Source organism: Siphateles boraxobius, unplaced genomic scaffold, assembly GCF_051911475.1.
Source record: "Siphateles boraxobius isolate OS27281-9 unplaced genomic scaffold, OSU_SipBor_1 65, whole genome shotgun sequence".
In the NCBI taxonomy this organism is placed as follows: Eukaryota; Metazoa; Chordata; class Actinopteri; order Cypriniformes; family Leuciscidae; genus Siphateles; species Siphateles boraxobius.
The window spans coordinates 20,343,068-20,362,552 of record NW_027509192.1 but is presented as its reverse complement, the minus strand read 5'-3'; the positions used below and the strand labels follow the sequence as shown (position 1 = coordinate 20,362,552).

Here is a 19,485-nt window from a genome sequence, read left to right as displayed (position 1 = left end):
CCACATACATAATGAGCTGCATATTAATTAGACCTTTCACACAGGTGTGTCACTGGGTACCAAAGAATGCAAGGACAAAAGAAATTATCTATATATACATATTTTATAGTTAGAAATTGTAATCAATTACAAATAGGTTACAATTACAACAACAATTACAATTTTAACAATATTTCAAGTGTATTCTTTCTTTGTAAAAAGTATACATTTTATCATACGTATTAAAAAAGGTAAGGATTCATTAGTTTGAATATTGGAACAAACACTATAATAACATCTTAGTTGATAATTCAATATACCTACTTTATTTTTGACAAAACATACTATAGTATATTTTAACATGAGGAGAAATTGGTGAACAAAAGCGTACCTATTTAATGTGACAGTAGTCTTTTTTCAGTCAAAACTTTATAATCTATCCAAAACTAATCACAAAATCTTGTCTAAACATTCATAATTAGTCTATAACATATTGTGTATGATATATTAGCATATACATGTTAATTTGTAGTTTATTGCTTATACAGACATTTTATTTCAACATATTTCAGTCTATTTTTACTCATCTTAGTAGGCTATAGCAACATAGTTTGGATGTGTTCATGTAAACATAACGTTTACTAATGTAGGTGCGAGAGTGAATGAATGGCACAGACACGCGCTGTATAACTGTAGTAAACAAAGCGCGCGCGCCTGTGCCGTTCATTCATCATTTAGCCTACACACAGACACGCAATTCATATTTAAACAGTCTTTTTGCGGTTTATAGACACTATTCAATATCGCGATTAGAACAAAGCACTTAGGAATAAATGACTTACTACATAAGCTGGATCCTTTGCTCCTCGAAATGAAACTACCAGCACTTCTGGTACATTTTCCAGGGTTATTAGATATTATTTCTCACTGCGTAGGGATACGCTGTGTTCACAGCGGTAGTAAGAAACTTACTAAACATGATGTGTTTTATAATCCAGCTGGTGGGCGTTGGCATGTTTGCATGGTTTGACTTAGATCTTTTGCGTTTGAATACCGCGCGCTCTTCGTGGGCGTGGCACATTAACACGTAATGAGATATAATGAGCTGGAAAGAAAAAGACTGACATCTCTCTCTTTTCATACAGATTACATAAACTTGAGAATATTTGTTTTTTTATATAAATGAGTTCATTTAAAAGAAGAGAGTTCAAGCTTCATTATGGAAAAACACTCGTGCCTGTATGACAAGTATTCGCGAAATTACAGTTAATTTTCGGACGCGTTTCAGAATTGGCTTCACTGACAGAGAGAAGGCAAAACTAGCATCATGTTTATTTTTCTTCATTTGACTAAAAGCACAATACTTTGTTTATATTGTGAGTATACACAAAAAAATGGACACTTAACAGGATCGAATGATGTATAACACAAATATGTAAAATCAAAATCAACAGAGTATTTTGAGTCTCTTTTGCACTGATAAGAAAAAAAGCGGCCGACCTCAGAGGGTTAATCAGACCAGAGAAACTTTCTCTCATGGTCTGAAAGTCCTTCAGGTGCCTTTTGGCAAACTCCAGGCGGGCTGTCATGTGTCTTTTACTGAGGAGTGGCTTCCGTCAGACCACTCTACCATACAGGCCTTATTGGCGGAGTGCTGCAGAGATGTTTTTTCTTCTGAAAGAATCTTCACTCTCCAAAGAGAAACGCTGGAGCGTAAAATTCGCATCTATCACATCTAGTTGGAGGCTTGAACATTTTGAATCCATTCGTGCATCCAAAGCGAAATTGACGCGTGTAAAAAGCAAAAAATTGACGTGCGTCTGATGCGAAATCCGCTTCTTGTGGGAGGGGCAAGTGCTAGGCGGTTGTCTGTTTGCAAGATGGCTGATGTTGATTGAGCATTCATCGAGAGTCACCTCTCTGTATTTGCTCTGGAGAGCAGAACAGCGGTGTAGGGGTCATCGTCGCCATACTTGGGTCCACCAGACCCTCCTGTCACCATTTGCTCCAGGAGCTGCGCCTGGATGACGGCCGCTTTCAGCGGTATTTCCGCCTGTCCCACTCCCAGTTTGATGACCTGTTGTCCCGCATCGGAGCGAGGATCACCCTCGCCCGCACCCACCTAATCTGTCATTTATTTTTGTTTTGATGATAAATAGAGCCAGCCTACAAAAGTGATTTAACCTGTCCTGTGATTCTTATTTTATTTGATGGATGCAAAGAAAACAAAACAGTTCTTCAAAGGAAATTAAACTAATGTGTCACAAACTGCAAGAAGGGTGAGATTTGGCAGGACATAAAATAAATGCAAAAGGCTGTGAGCAGAGGGAGATAAAGAAAAGTTAGGAAGAAATGGAGCGACCTTAAGACACAAACAATTGAGGATTTTCCTTGCACAAAAAATTTTCTCTATGGAAGTGGTCTGAGACCTGAGCCTGGCCCATATTCTGATTCTTGAAATTGTCTACAGTGCTCTTCCTGCAGGACCTCCTCAATCTCTTCACCTCCCAGATCATCAACACGCATTTTCCACAGCATGGCCAAATTATGGAATGCAATGCAAGCTCCTGTCACCTTTGCTGCTCTCTCTGGCTCCATTACAATTCGTAATGAGGACATTTGGGGTGTATTCAAATCCTGTACTTTATCTGAAATATTAGCCTGTCTAAACTGATAAAATAAACAATCAAACAAATTAAAATCTGCTGTCACAAACCCCTTTGGAGACATGACCACCTCTTTTTTATTACACCGATACTTCTTTCCACTGTTACCCATGTTTTGGTATGTGCAGAATTTGGGAATTGGTATGAAAGTTGATGTTTTAAAACAGGCTTGTACTATGGCAGAGGATAAGGAGAGGTTAAAAATATGTGTGAGGACTCAGTCAGCTGATCGATACACCGTGTGGTCCAGCTGATTTTCGTGGGTTAATGATGCACAAGGTGCATCTCACCTCATGTGGTGTTAGTACCAGTTCTGGGCTTCCCTCAAGTGACAGGGCTGGCATCACTGTCCTTTTGTTTTCTCTGTCAAACCTGGCAAAGAAGATGTTCCTCTGCTAATGCCGGCTCACTGTTGACAGGGTCTAAAGTCTTGTAATTAGTGGTGGTCCTGAATCTGATCCCCTCCCATGGATTATTGGTATTGTTGAAGCATGTCTCAATATTTTGGGTATATTTACATTTGGCAGCTTTGATCCCCTCCCTGAGGTTCCTCCTAGTCTTACTGTATGTTGTTGCATCTTTAGAACAGTAGGCTGCATCCTGTGCTTTGAGCAGGCGTTGTACTTCGCTGTTCATCCATGGTTTTTGGTTTGGGAACACACGGATGATTTTACTGCTGGTAACACTGTCCACACAGAATTTTATGTACTCCATAACAGAGGAGGTATATCCATCTATATTAATCCCAGCTTTGTGTGATGATGCTGATAGTGTAACTGCATATTCTAGTCTGTTGCTTCTAAGCAGTCTTGGAGCTGAGAGTTGCTTTCTGTGGGCCACACTATCACTGTTTTTATTATTGGTGTCCTTGTCTGTGTTAGTGGTCTGTAGTCTGGAAACAGAAATATAGCCAGGTGGTCAGAGAGCCCCAGATGGAGGGAAGGACATGCCTTATTAGCCCCTCTGATGTTAGTATACACCTGGTCTAAGATATTGTTGCCCCTCGTGGGACATTTCAGGAAAACTTGGGGAGAAGATTGGCTTGGTTGAAATCTCCAGCAACAGCAAACACTCCATCTGGGTTGACAGAGACTCGCTTGTTAATTATATCATGCAGCTGTACTAGTGTCAACTTAGTGTTAGCTTGTGGTGGTATGTATAATGCCATGATATAAACAACAGAGAATTTCCATCGATAAGTAAAAAGGTCTGCATTTAACCAATAAATACTGCATGTTGGTACAGCAGTGATTGTTAATCAAGACAGAGTTCGTGCACCAAGAGTTTGTTTTAATATAGATACAAAGAGTGCTTCTCAATGCTTATTTGTGCATCCTCGTTTCCTTTCCTCGCATCTCAGCTCCACTCCCTGTAGGATGCGAGGGAAGGCTGCAAGGAAAGAAAATTAGGACTGAGGAATTGAATGAAAGCTTTTTTTATACATTGGAATACTTGATCTCTCGAGCGTCACTTCACATCGTCATCTGCAGCGCTCAAAGGATCTGCCCTTATGTTGTATTAGTTTGGTTATTTAAGAAATTCATAATAAATAATAATGAAGCAAGATATGATGTTGAAATATGTGAGATGATGGTTTATATAAACTGCAAAGGTAAAGAATAGACTAAAATTGTGACCGATGTGAAGGGGGAGGAGAATTTATATGTGCGTCACCTTTAGTCGATAAAACTCTTCCGCAAAGGATACACCCGTATATCCTCGCTTATGACTCCTCAGGAAGCCTCCTCGACTCCTCGTGGTGCAATTAGAGAATTGAGATGTCCTTCAAGATGGCTGAGCTCGATCGGTTTCAGGGTCATAGGATGGAGGAGCGAGGAGACAAGGAGGGATATTGAGAAGCACCCATTATCATCCTCCTGATTTCTTACTGAAGTGAGGATGCAATTTTATTTTATTTTTTGTTATTTAATTATAGTGTTAGAAACGTGCGCCTATAGGCGGGTCCACAACACACATACACTGCTTATTACACACACAGGGACACCAGCAGCACACAAACATGCCAAATATTAAAAATAAAAGGATTACAATGTAAAAGATTATTATTTGTGTACATAAAGATATGGTATAAAGTAGCTGTGCCTTTTCACGAGCTGTTGTGACTTCAGAATTACTCAGTCACCACCTTCAGTGACCACCCTGAACACTGCCCATCGTTCCTCCCTCATTTTGCTCAACCCCAGACAACATCACGTCCATGCCATTGCTGAGCAACAACAACAAAAAAACGCTGTACAATCGATGGATGTCAGGAAACTAAATCATTGCACAAGCTTCTGAACAACATTAATATAAGAGATGTTGGACATTTCATGATTGCTTTGTCAATCAGGTACAGTTCAATGCCCGTTTTTCAAAGAAGCTATTCATTAAAGATGCTACAGTCCCTACATTGTTCGGTCCGACATCAAATTCGCAACCCGTAAATAAACTTCTAACACATTTTATGTTACATTATGGAGCCAGCATAATCTGAAATTATAGTTTGTAAACGGATATGCAACACTTAACTTTAGTGTTGCTAAATTGATGCTGACATGTTGTTTTGTACAGTCTATGGTTGCCACAAGCTTTGATAGAATATCTGTTGGAAACAAGACAAAAAAAATGCATTGTTTGTTTTCCTAAGTTACAGAGACCGGCCGTATCTTGGTGTCTGTTGTTTTTATTGATTTAAAAACGGTGTCTTTTATTTTGCTAACAGAAACTAACGTTTAGTGTAACTTACTTGCATGGGTAACGTTATTTCAAAAATCTGAGTTTGTTTACAGACAGTTTAAATTAGCGTTAACGTTAAATTAGAGACCGACCGATATATCGGCGGGCCGATATTATCGGCCGATTTTAGGCATTTTCCTAACTATCGGTATCGGCATTTATAATGGCCGATAAATGAATATTTTAAAAAATGCAGGTACGGTGATTCATATAAGGGTGGCGCTGCCAATAAAGCACCTAAAAGCTGTCACAAGAACTGGCAAAAATAATGATTATGAATACAACAAATATAGCAAGGAGACATTTTAATTGTTTATTAATAAACAAGTGTTTTCAGTCAGTGTCAGCCAAAGATGAAGTTGACGATGCTGACTCGCGATCTAATGAGCGCGCGCCAGAGAGAAATGCACATTTCATACGATTACAGGAGTCTGTCTGTCTTTCGTTTTGAATTGTTCTGTTTAAAAGTAGACATTTCAAAATAGATATATTTCAATTCTCAGGTCTATACGCTGAGTTTCGGTTTATGAGACGAGCTCCAGTTCACCCAGGCGCCTCCGTGTCGAGATTATCTATCGTCTGCTAAATTTACTTCTTATAAATTAAATCCAGGCAAATGGCTGATGAAACATTGATTAAAATTAAGATACAATTCATACAAAACGAAATTCACTTTGAAACGAAAGGTTTTGTGCTTTCTGTTTGATGTCTATGTGAAAGTTTCAAAGCATTAGTGCCGCTTTCAGAGCGCTCACGTCCGTAGTGCTGAACTGTCGCGTCTGTAACATTGTTTTTTCCTCATAAATGCAAACACGAAAAATAAAATAAAATAAAATGAATATTTTATGTAGCCTGTGGAGACTGAGAGCCAACCCTTCTTCATCCGGTGGGTAGTAGCCTACTTGTGATTTGCGCAGTGTAATTCACAGAATTGATTTCTCTGCTACAAGCCTCTGTCACGTATTGTGTGAGCTTGTGACTATTGCAAGCGCGCAGCTGAGAAGTCCTGATTATATTGTCTGCTATATTTAGGCCTTCTTCTTATTTATTAAGGCAATTGGTTGATGAAACATTGATTAAAATGCGTGGCGCGAGCGATCTCCGACAGTAAACTGATTCTGCTTTGTCTCGGGTAAACAGCTGTTGCGACGCGAGCAGTAACGGCCGCGTCCGGTGTAGACACAGTGTTAAAGCTCATTCTGCCTGATAACGCTACGTTACAACATCAAGCAATATTCCAAAAATGTATATAATTATAACACTTTATATAGGGCCATTTTGCATTAAGAGTAGCCTAGTTTCACGTTTAGTACATTTTGCTTACTAATTATTTAAAATAGTATAAAAGTACTGTACATATGTAATTAAAAACGTTTTCATTATGATATTATTCATTTTACTTTAGTAAAAAGATCTGAGTTCTTCCTCCACTGGTAGAGATTAGAGGAATTAAGAGTAAAAATAGAAGATAATAAGGTTTTGTCAGTGACACTTTTTATATATTTATTGATACAAGTTATGACTAAATTAAAAGACAAAGTCGTCGTTAGTGAAGATTATGCAACAGTATTTAGAATAGAATATAATATAATATAACATGCAATGCAAACTAGTTTGGTTACAGCTCAGCTGTATAATTCTCATTCTATCATTCCCCCTGCTACCATTACATATCTGTGTCACACAAGTGTTTGATTACCACATTTGAGTGATCATTGCAAAACGTGTTTATAAAATATATTTTTTCTGTTTATAGCTACTGTGTAAAGTACCCATCAAAAGTTTGTACACATCAATAGGAAAGTGTCCAAACTTTTGACTGGTATACTGTACTATAATACACATAAATAATATTGCTACTGTATTATAATATACACATAAATAATATCGGCCGATATATCGGTATCGGGCTTTTTTTACTCCCTAATATCGGTATCGGCATCGGCCCCCAAAAATCCATATCGCTCGGGCTCTACGTTAAATCTGCCTGCAGCATTGATGTAATGGTAATGTGCATTAAAGGCAGGGTAGGTAGAATTCCCCAAAAATACTTTTTTCCAAATTTGTTTAAATTGTCTTTATATATCAATGCATAATTAAAATGTAAGTAATCTGGAATAGAAATTATAAAAATCGAGTGTCTGTAGTCCTCTCAGGACTGCAATAAACACAGCTCATTATTCCATTAACTCCCACCCCCTCCCTTCTCGGCTCCTTCCAAAACCACGCCCCCAAAACACATGAACGCCGTTCGCTCAGCTGGAAGAGTCGGATGTGTTTACCAGCGCCGAGCAGAGAGGAGCGCAGTGCATGTAGTGACATGTCAGAATCACAAGTAATAAAATAACTAACTTTATCAGTATGAATATAAACAATTAACATGGCTGTTAGTACTCACTATCAAGCTCGCATATCGATACTGGTAAAGTTTAAAATATTTTAAACACAACTGCATTGCAGACACAAGATAATATAACACACACACACACAACATATATTGTATAACACATACAGATACAACATAAAGACATAGGTAAACATATGTAGAGCATATAACAACAAACCAAACGTGAAAAAACGGAGCAGGTAGAGTTCATGGTGACCATAGGAACAAAGTTTAGGCAGAGGGTAAAGCTAGGTATAAAAATAGATCCCCTAAACTTTTTAACCTAAAGTTAGATTTGGCGAAATTAAACAAAACCGCTTTCAACTGCAGATAGGCCTATTGCTTATTTATCGTCTCAGCCCTGGCTCACCAACAGTAACGTTATACCAGTCCACACCAAAGTTACACTGTCATAGCTAAGCCAGTATAACGTTAGTTATGCTACGTAACGTTCGGTAGCTATATTAGGTAGCTACGTGTAGGGCTGGGACGGTTACCGCAATACCGCGGTCACGTGACTCCAACCGCGGGTCTGAGCTCGTCACGTCATCACCGCAAAAAAAAAAAAAAAAGTGCCTTGGCCTGCACATGTGTGCACGTTGTGTCTAATGACATGGATTCATTGATTCTAATGACATGGATTATGTCTAATGATATTGTGGCTTACATGGAATCAAGGTTTTCTAAACAAAACTTATCATTAAAAGATGGAGCAAATCCAACCTTTCGCGAGTTGAGGAGCGTAATGTTCCATGACGCATAATAACATTCCATTCGTATTAGAGATGCGCGGATGGGCTATTATTATTTCATCCGCAACCGGATCACAAAACTCATCATCTGTCCGCCATCCATCCGCATCAACGTTTTTTGATCAATTTTCGAAACCGCATGACTGTTTTAAGGTCTATGAGACCTCTGCTGTCGCGAGGCTAGAAAGCTCTTGGCTGTTCTAGAAAGGAGACTGATCCAATGCAGCAAAGATATTTAAAGGCTAAAGTCCCTAGTATATTGGCTATGTTGTATCCCCAGAATATCAGCACTGAACTCAGTCTCCGATCGGCGCCCAGGGATAAATATGAATAAGTAAATAGCCTATAACGCACATCGGCAAACCTGACCTTACCTGACTACGCTACTATAGACTAAAATGTTATCATTTCGTTTTGAATTTTGTTTAAAAGTAGACATTTAGGCCCAGCCTACGCCGAGTTTCGGTTCATTTATGAGACGAGCTCCAGTTCACGCGCAAGAGATCCCACCCGCGCTTTCACAGGGGGTGGTGATGGCACAGTGGATAAGACACATGCCTTTGGTGTGAGAGACCCGGGTTCGAATCCACTGTGAGACACCAATGTGTCCCAGAGCAAGACACTTAACCCCTAGTTGCTCCAGAGGCGTGCGACCTCTGAAATATAGCAATTGTAAGTCGCTTTGGATAAAAGCCTCAGCTAAATGAATAAATGTAAATGTCCACGTCCTCCTGATTATATGTCTGCTATTTGCTTCTTATTTCTTAATTCCAGGCAATTAGTTAATGAAACGGTGATTAAAATTAAGGTACAATTTATACAAAACGAAATTTAATTAAAAGAAAGTCTTTCTACAAAACAAAACTTAATAAAGTGGTCAAAATCGTGTCTGACCCATCTTATGATCCTATCTTAGTCATGCTGGTCACTCTTCATATAATCGACATAGATTAAATAAAAAATAACACTATATTATGTAAACATAAATATGGAGTATAATATTTGTAATTAAGACATGCTGCAATAGGTGTTCTTTCATTTCCAATGTGAACATCATAATGTATTCTCCTGAAAATGATGAATTCAATGCGAATGTATCTGAGAATATTCTTAAATAAGGAAATCTATTCAGTGATTGGTTCTTGCCAAATTACTGCTTGATGAAAATTTGACTATTTCAAATTGTGCTCGTTTTTTTTCGGATGTAGGTGACAATATTTAACAAAGTTTGTGTAGCAAAAACGACTTCTGGTGCGTGCGCGAAAGTCTGTGAGGGGGGGGTTTGGGGGCTGGCTATTTAAAGCGGTTTACCGCCATACCGCTGGAAAAATCTTGCTTTTCAGCCGCGGTTAGAAAAAATCCATACCGCCCCAGCCCTAGCTACGTGTGCTAGTGATACATGCTTCATGAAAAAATAAATGCCATCAAAATGAAAACAGCAAGATTACCTGTCCAGCAGAAATAAAGCCATCATGGAGTCACTTTTCAGCCCCTTGAGATCCCTCAGTTGTTGCCACCGCTGGAAAGCCACGCCGATATTGACTCTCATATGATTTCTTGATTTATCCAAAGACTTTTTGTTCATAGCCTTTTCAAATACTATCTTCCTTTTTTTAACTTGTTTGACTTCGCTGCCTCTATATGCAGGTACTGAGAATTTTGACTGTTCTTTCTCTGCCATAATTGTTATTACTAGCTTCCGTGCCTCTTCAAACGGGTGCGCGCATTTGGGCTGCTCCTGTAACAGCAGAGGTGGTAACCATGGGAGGGATACCACCCTATGGATACCATACATACGTACATACCATATACATACCATACCTACATACGCTAGGTGGTGGCGAGGGAGAGTGCCAGTCGCCCCAGCCAATCATTTATTTCGTCCCGAATGGAATAAAGAGTTGTTTATTACAGTCCTGAGAGGACTACAGACACTCGATTTTTATAATTTATTTTCCAGATTACTTACATTTTAATTATGCATTGATATATAAAGACAGTTTAAACAAATTTGGAAAAAAGTTTTTTGGGGAATTCTACCTACCCTGCCTTTAATACTCTTACAATAACGGCGAAAGTAAAAAAAAAAAAAAAGTTATTTACAATATTCTGAAACATCCGCGTTTGAGGAGGTGGTTGGTTGTCTCCTGTCTTCGCCGATTCCGGCCAGGCCAACCAAAAGTAACTAGGGTCATGTATGCTGTAGCCTGCTGTGGCTTGGTGATGCTCACAAGTAAGGTAAATAAAACACCTGTAGTGATGGACATTGCTGAGGGAAATGTTATCCGGTCTTATATGTATGGCGTGTGTCACTCAGAAAACAACAGGCCAATCAGAAGAGAGGCTCATGAATATTAATTAGACATACCAAAATCGACCTGTTCTTAGCAAAGCTCCTGAGAAAAGAGCTGTAAAAATATATTGAGTTGGTTTTTGGTACTTATACTGCAAATATATATTCTTAAGGACATCGAAACCTAAAAAAAAAAACTCCAGAAAAGTGTACAATATGGGCCCTTTAAAGGGAATGGGAAATTACACACTGATTGGTTTATTGCATGGTACGCACAAAACACACCCATTACTCATTAGGAGAATAGGGACAACCCTTTTAGACCATGCGTCTGGCGAGCCGACCATTTTTCCCGTCGTTAAACTTGCAAAATTGGATACGGACACGCCCATGCACTTGCGCCATGCGCTTTATACCGTACGCTTAGATCGTTTAAATAGGGCTGTGTTAGCTTCCAGGCTAGCCCCTTTGCTGGAGGCCATCTCTGATGGGATCTTGTAATCCGAAATAAATCTTGAAATAAATTTGCATATCGGCCTATTTATTCCTTTTATACAGTACATATATTATTTTATTCTGTTTTTCTCTGTTCACGATAGCACTGCAGCAGGTGCGTGATGTGACGATGTGTGAATCCTCTTGTTCTGTTATTTATGCTGCTATTTGTGCATGTAAAACTAAGACCCTGGAAAACCAATTTTGGTATTTTTTGTGGGTCACAGTCACATTCATTCTGAATTAACTTACTTCTAATTTAACACAATCTTGTCAGCTAACAGTTAATGATCTGTTAACGAGCGGGGGGAAAGAAATGAACATCCCCAGCTTTGACCAGTCCTTAACCCAGATCTACACTGAAAGTGTTTGAAGTGGCACTTTTTTTTTTTCAGTTGATGGCCTCTTTATGTCATGCTGCAAACCTTTTCCAACCTCTATTTTCACCATCCAAATGCAATGAAACCGTTTTTGTTCCCTTACATCAAATCTCTGAATTGATTGCCATTGAACTCCACAACATTAACAAACTACCCAACCCCCTGTTTGTGTGTGTTACAGACTCCAGCGTAATGAGGTTACTCTTGCCCAGTCTCAGACGTGTGTGCAGGAACTGACCACGGAACTTAGGAATCGTTGCCTGGAGCTACGGGATCTGCGGGAGAAAGACCATCAACAAGAAAAACTGCAGCAGGTCAGAAAGAAAGCAATAGCCGCTTTTCCACTGCCGGGCCAGTGCAAGCCAGGGCTAACAACGTGACGGGCGGAGCCAATAGCCTTGGACCTCAAGCACAGAGCCCAAAATCAAGTTGCATTTCCGCTGCAGGGCTACTGGACTGACAGTGAAAACGCAACTTGATTCAGCTCTGTTACTAGGGCTGAACGATTAATTGCATTTGCGATAATATCGCGATGTGATGAAACCGCAAAAGCTGCGATTGCACTCTGGTCACGTGAGAGTAAAGCATACAGGAAAGAACAGTTTGTTTAATTTATGTGATATTGTGTTATAGATTCTCTTTCCAATGATTCTAGATCGATTCAGAGAATTTCAGAATCGAGTATGAGCTTAGTTTTTACACAGGTGTGTCGTGTTAGCGGCCCCTAAGTTAATAAATAATGATCTTTGCAGCGGAAGTGAATCGATCAAAACTAACTTTAGCTGAACAATAACTTTATTCCAGAGCTGCTGTAAAGCCAAAACAATCTCTGTTACTTTAATTTCCTACTATCACTGTAAAGCTGCTTTGAAACAGTCCATATTGTTAAAAGCGCTATATAAATTACGGTCACTTGACTTGACACAGATGCGTGTGCTTTAGAAACAACCGTATTCTGCTTGCTTCTAATTCCTCTCTTTCTCACACAAGCACACTACTCTATTTAAATCTTAAGGGATTAAACAGACAGGACAAACCACATCTTATATTTCAAAATAGATCTGTGCATTAGTGTGAATGCAGCTTATCGTATCTAAACTGAGAAAGAAAAATCACTCGCAGCTCTTGAATGGAAAACGTTCAGACTCTTAAATACTGAAAGCACTGTTTGTTTATTGCTTGTAATATGTTCTTTTGTTCCTCTTTGTTATTTACTAGCTTTAATTTTTTTTGAAGCTATATTAGTTTATATAGCCTATTTAAAATTCTTAACATGTAATTATTTTAATAAAAAAAGTAAAGTGTAATTATTTATAAAACTACTTTAGGCTATGTAATTAAATAAAGATTTTTAAGTTTTATTAATAAGATTAATTAATTAGAAGAAAAAAAGTAGATCGGATCATGAGGTGCTAAAGATTCCCATCCCTACTATACAATGATTTATTGCTTGTCTTTGTAGAATAATACAGAAGATAAAGAGCTTAAAAATAATAAATAAATCACATATTAAATCGTAATATTGGTGAAAAATAATTGCAATTAGATTATTTTCCAAAATCGTTCAGCCCTAAGCGTTACCCTAAGACCCGCCCTTAACATGCCTCCATAGAACAACGTCACACAACCTCACCATTTCACCAGTTGACTGAACTAGATTGCAAAATGAGCATGACTGAAGTGAAAGTTTGGCTTTACTTAAAGACTTAAGATTCTAGCATCGATATTTGACAAATGTTTTACAATAAAAAATGTTACAGTGACAGTAATTTATTAATTTGTGTCCGTAGTGCACATCAGTCATGCTGAATCAAACTGGTATTTACCATTTCACATAAAAAGAGAACACATACCTATTCGGTTGTACCTGCTTCCATTCATTTACGATCATAGGAATGTGCAAAACAAATCTTAAGGCTTTTAAGTCCAAAGGCTTACAAATTTAGAAAAATATTGATAAAATATCATGTTTACATCACATTTCTGAGCATTTTTATTAATTTTCCACAAAATTATGCAATAATTGCTAGGAGATTTGAGTGATCTCTCCCGTCTCGTTATACTGTTATCCTTTCAGCCAGAGCAACAGAGGAAGCTCACGAGAAGAAAAGAGGAGTTATTAGTTATACGAGTTAACCGGAGTGCGTGACATATTTGCTGTAGTCCGCTATCAACAAAGGCACATGGAGGGAAGAGACAGATAAAACATGAAACCGAATAAATACATGATTATAATCCATATATGATTTGTCAATGTTTGTCTAGCAGTCTCTGGTATTTTTCATAAACATCTGTATTTATTATCGCAAAGATCAGCATAAGTAGCATTGCATATTAATATATTTCTGCCTCAGACTTGATCAGAATCCCATCGTATCACAAGGAAGTTATTTCAAACACTCTCTGGTGTCTGAAAGTGAGTTTTAAGCTGAAAATTCATTAAAATGCCTTAAATGTAGAGGTTAGCTGGTAGACTGATATAATAACATGGGAAATGAGCAGTGTTGTTGACAAAACAATGTTTGGAACAGTTGAGGGAATTCACCACCTTGGAATTATAAGGTTCTATCTGCATTCTGAGCGGTTTTGAGATATTGAGCTTCAAAGATTTTGCATTTCATACATGAATATGACAGAGACCCAAATGTATTGTAAATGTACAATATCAAAATCCTCTCACATTTGTAAAAGGGGATTTTTGGAGCATGTCAAATGCAGAACCTTCTAATTCTAAAAAATCACTTTCCGCTTGGAATTATAAGGTTCAATCTTGCAAAACATTAATTAAAGCAATCATTTTCAAGAAACTCAAACAGTTTGCTTATAATTTGTTTTAAAACATAAAATTAGTGTTTGACATGTATGAGAAATTTAAGTTTAATGCTTTCTATGAGATTTATTTCATATTTTAGGACGAACAACTATTTTCTGGTTCAAGTTAAGCATAGATAGATAGATAGATAGATAGATAGATAGAATGGAAGCTTAAGTTAGTCTATTTAAGTTTGCAAATAGAACCTTATAGTACCAAGTTAGAGTTCAACTTTGTAGATAGAACCTTTTTGTTTTCTAAATAAAAATGTACACAACTTTTTAAAAAATCACATAATATAAATAAGTTGACACAAAATAAGAATGTGAATAATTCAATTTTGACAAAAATGTCAGATAGAATCTTATAATTGTGGTAAAGGTGACGATTACTTTTTTTATTTTTTTTATTTTTTACTTTTAGATAATAGGAAAAGTGCAAATGAAAAACGTTCCTGATGACGCTGACTGATGCCCAATCAGGCCAATCTAGATTTGAAGCCGTTTTAAACCGTTCAAGCAATGTTTTCTGTGCGCCTCTCAGACAGCCTATTAGTTTAGCCCCGTTCACACCGCCAGCGACTTTGTCGCTGTATGTCGCTAGTCTCTGTACTGCGAGTCGCTTGTGGGTAGGGGTGTGACGGTTATTATATAACCTTGAGACGGACGGTTATAGTTGAACACCGTCATTAGAACTCTATAACCGCCAAAACCGTGTTATTCAAATATTTTTTACAAACATTTTTTATCATAGAGAATGTTTAAATACTAATATCAGCTTACGAGGGAAGTGTAGGCGGAGTTAGTGGTGCTTCGGAGGCTGCTGCAGGAGATGATTCGGGAGAGGTCTGTGCCCCTTTACCGATCAGAGCGCGCGCTGACACGGAGTAAAGCCTTGTTGGTTCCAGAACTGTTTGACTGTCTTTTGTGGACCACTAAAGCACAATATGTAGCACAAGAGTCAGAAAACTATTTTTAAGATTTGTTATGAAACTCTATATACAATAGTTTTGTTGTGAAGGGACCAAAATTCAAGAAATAATTAGTCTTCATCTGTAGCAGTTAAATCTCATTCGCAGACTTGTTATTGATATCAGCAATGATATGAAAGGATGTCTGCCATCAAAGCTGAGGCAAAGCTTCTTAACCTTGCAGTGTTTGAATATACACAAATGAGATTCCATAGCAGGGAAACTGGTGGCCAGGACACAAAATTCTTTCTTCCATGGAACACAAAAGAAGAAAAGTCAAATGGATTTGGAACAAAATGAGGATTAGCAAATGATGACAGAATGTTCCTTTTTGGGGATCTTTCCCTTTAAGTTCATTTAAATGTGTGTAAATGTAAATCCTTAATTGTAACCCTAGTGGTGTCTTTCAGGAAATTGAGGTTCTGAGAAAACAGGTGGACCATCTGACTGAGGAAAATGGGAAACTGTTGGGTCATCAGAACCCCAAGCAGAAGATTGAGTACCTGGTCAAATTGAAAAAGGAGATCACCAAACTTCAGGAGGTCAGTATGAACCCACAGTTTTTATGCATAAATCCAAAGACGTATAAGACAGAGAAGATTCACTCGTTTACATGGGAAAAATCATAACACTCAAAGTTGCATCTGTAGTCCTGTCTTAAAAAATTGACTTTTTCATAGAGGCATAGCATGATCAATATGGCCATCCAATTGAAGAGGCAATCCCTTTTTATCCAGAACATATTCAATTAATCTTCCAAGATGTCCTGATCTGGATACGGCCCGGGTCCGGCTGATGACAGTTAACCTTGGAATAAACAAAAAGAATGGCATATACGCTAATTTTAGTCTTTCTATGATGTAGCGAGTACATCGGTTGTTATAGGAAGTGATCCCGGTTCCGACTGACCTAATTTATGCAGCCTTAAAATCATTTAACTGATTTGAATAATAGGAATGTAAAGTGTTCTATATGTATGCCTGGTTGAAGAGATGTGTTTTTAATCTAGATTTAAACTTACAGACTGTGTCTGCTTCCCGGACAATGTTAGGAAAACTGCTCCAAAGTTTTGGTGCTAAATAGGAAAAGGATCTACCGCCAGCAGTCGATTTTGATATTCTAGGTATTATCATCTGACCGGAATTTTAAAATCGCAATAGACTTGAAGGACTATAATGCGTTAAGAGCTCGCTCAAGTACTGGGGAGCTAAACCATTTAGTGCTTTGTAAGTAATCAGCAATATTTTAAAATGTATACGATGTGTAATAGGGAGCCAATGCAGTGTTGACAGAACCGGGCTAATATGGTCATACTTCCTGGTTCTGGTAAGAACTCTAGCGGCTGCATTTTGGACCAGCTATAGTTTGTTTATTAAGCGTGCAGGGCAACCACCCAGTAGAGCATTACAATAATCTAGCCTTGATGTCATGAACGCATGAACTAATTGTTCTGCATTTGTCATTGAGAGCATATGACGTAATTTATGTATATATTTTTAAGATGGAAAAATGTGGTTTTACAAATATTAGACACGTGACTTTCAATTGAAAGATTGTTATCAAAGAGCACACCCAGGTTCCTCACTGACGACGAAGACTTGACAGAGCAGCCATCAAGTGTTAGACAGTATTCTAGGTTATTAAGTGAGGAAGTTTTTTGTCCAATAATTAGAATCTCTGTTTTTTCAGAATTTAGTAGTAGGAAATTACTAGTCATCCAGTTTCTTTATATCAGCTATGCATTCCGTTAATTTTGTGAATTGGTAAGTTTCGTCAGGGCGTGAAGAAATATATAGAGCCGAGTATCATCAGCATAACAGTGAAAACTAATGCCATGCTTCCTAATGATATCTCCTGTAATTGACTAATTCTGTTGGATCAAGTTGCGTTTTTTTAACAAGCGGTTTAATCATAGCCATCTTAAAAGTTTTTGGTACGTATCCTAATGACAAAGATGAATTAATGATATTAAGAAGAGGATCTATGACCTCTGGAAGCATCTCTTTCAGTAGTTTAGTTGGTGTAGGGTCTAACATACATGTTGTCGATTTAGATGATTTTACGAGTTTAGAAAATTCTTCCTCTCCTATAGCAATGAATGAATCAAATGTTTCCTCAGGGAGACTACAATGCACTGTCTGATGCGAAACTGTAGTAGACGGTTGCATAGTTATAATTTTATTATCAATCTTGTAAAGAAGTTCATAAAGTCATTACTGCTGTGCTGCTTGGAAACGTCTGGGGTTGAAGCTTTATTTTTCGTTAATTTAGCCACTGTTTCAAATAAATATCTAGAGTTTTGTTTATTTTTGTCTAATAGGGTTGAAAAATAAGCAAATCTAGCAGTTTAAAAACTCTCTGTACGCAATCGTACTCTCTTTCTATGAAATGCAAAAAAACTCTAGTTTTGTTTTCTTCCAGTTGCGTTCCATTTTTCTTGCTGCTCTCTTTAGGGCCTGGGTGTGCTCGTTGGACTTTTTTCTTTAATCTTCTTTAAGCGCAAAGGAGCAACTGGCTCTCTCTTTTCCAGCACTTTGGACACAATCAAAGATGAGGATATTGGGCCCTCAGAGCCAAAGCAGTGTTGTCTGAGAGTTATATATATATATATATACACACTATGTGCAGAATTATTATGCAAGTGAGTATTTTGACCATATCATAATTTTTATGCATTTTTCCAACTCCAATCTGTAAACTTGAATGCTTATTGGATTTAAGCATTTCAGGTGATGTGTTTTTGTGTAATGAAGAAGGGTGTGGCCTAAGGAGATCAACACCCTATATCAAGGTGTGCATAATTATTAGGTGGCAGCTTTTCCTCAGGCAAAATTGGCCAAAAGAGATTCTGACTCCGAAAAGTCAAAAATTTTGATATTTTGAATATTGAAAAGATTTTGGAGTGTGACCACTGAGCCATCAAACGTTTGTAGCAAATACTCAACTGAGTATTATCGCAAGAAACGTGTTGAGGAAAAAAAAAACGCAAATTAACTGCCAAAAATTTGAGAAGAATCAAACATGAAGCTACCAGGAACCCATTATCCTCCAGTGCTGTCATATTCCAGAGCTGTAACCTACCTGGAGTGCCCAGAAGTACAAGGTGTTCAGTGCTCGGAGACATGGCCATGGTAGGCTGAAATCCGATCACCACTGAACAAGAAACATATGTTGAAACAGAAATATTCCAGGAAATATCTAAAGACAGATTTTTCAAAGGTTTTATGGGTGAGATGAGTGACTCTTGACGGACCAGATGGATGGGCCCGTGGCTGGATCAGTAATGGGCACAGAGCTCCACTTCAACGACAACAAGGTGGAGGTGGGTGATGGTATGGGCTGGTATTATTAAAGATGAGCTAGTTGGACCTTTTCTGGTTGAAGATGGACTCAAAATGAACTCCCAAACCTACTGCCAGTTTTTAGAAGATACTTTCTTCAAGCAGTGGTACAGGAAAAAGTCTGCATCTTTCAAGAAGATCATGATTTTTATGCAGGCCAATGCTCCATCGCATGCATCGTAGTACTCCACTGCGTGGCTAGCCAGTAAAGGCCTTAAAGATGAAAGAATAATGAGATGGCCCCCTTTCTCACCTGATTCAAACCCTATTGAGAACTTGTGGGCCCTTCTTAAACGGGAGATTTACGGTGAAGGAAAACAGTAAACCTCTCTGAACAGTGTATGGGAGGCTGTGGTGGCTGCTGCATAAAAAGTTGATCATCTACAGATCAAGAAACTGACAGAATCCATGAATTCTGACTGTGAAGGCTAATGACTGTTATTGAAAAGAAGGGTGGCTATATTGGTCACTGATTTGATTTTGTTTTTTTGTTTTTTTAAATGTCAGAAATGTTTATTTGTAAATTGAGTTGTTTGTTTATTATTCTCACTTTAACAGATGAAAATAAACAAGTGAGATGGGAAAATTTTCATTTTGCTGCATAATAATTCTGCACACTAACAATTGCCCAATAACTGTGCACACATAGATATTCTCTTAAGAAAGCCAAAA

General features: G+C 38.0%; 1 protein-coding gene across 3 annotated transcripts in view; it reads left to right on the top strand.

Annotated features, from left to right (window-relative positions):
* kif15 (kinesin family member 15) overlaps positions 1-19,485 on the top strand; it is a 67,262-nt gene that overhangs the window by 45,188 nt on the left and 2,589 nt on the right. For 2 of the 3 annotated variants that reach the window (XM_077211311.1, XM_077211310.1), the window contains exons 33-34: positions 11,872-12,004; positions 15,883-16,014. In XM_077211311.1, the coding sequence (XP_077067426.1) occupies positions 11,872-12,004; positions 15,883-16,014 (265 nt within the window). Of the gene's footprint in view, positions 1-2,463; positions 2,675-11,871; positions 12,005-15,882; positions 16,015-19,485 lie in introns of those variants that run through there. The other variant, XM_077211312.1, reaches the window with a different exon arrangement.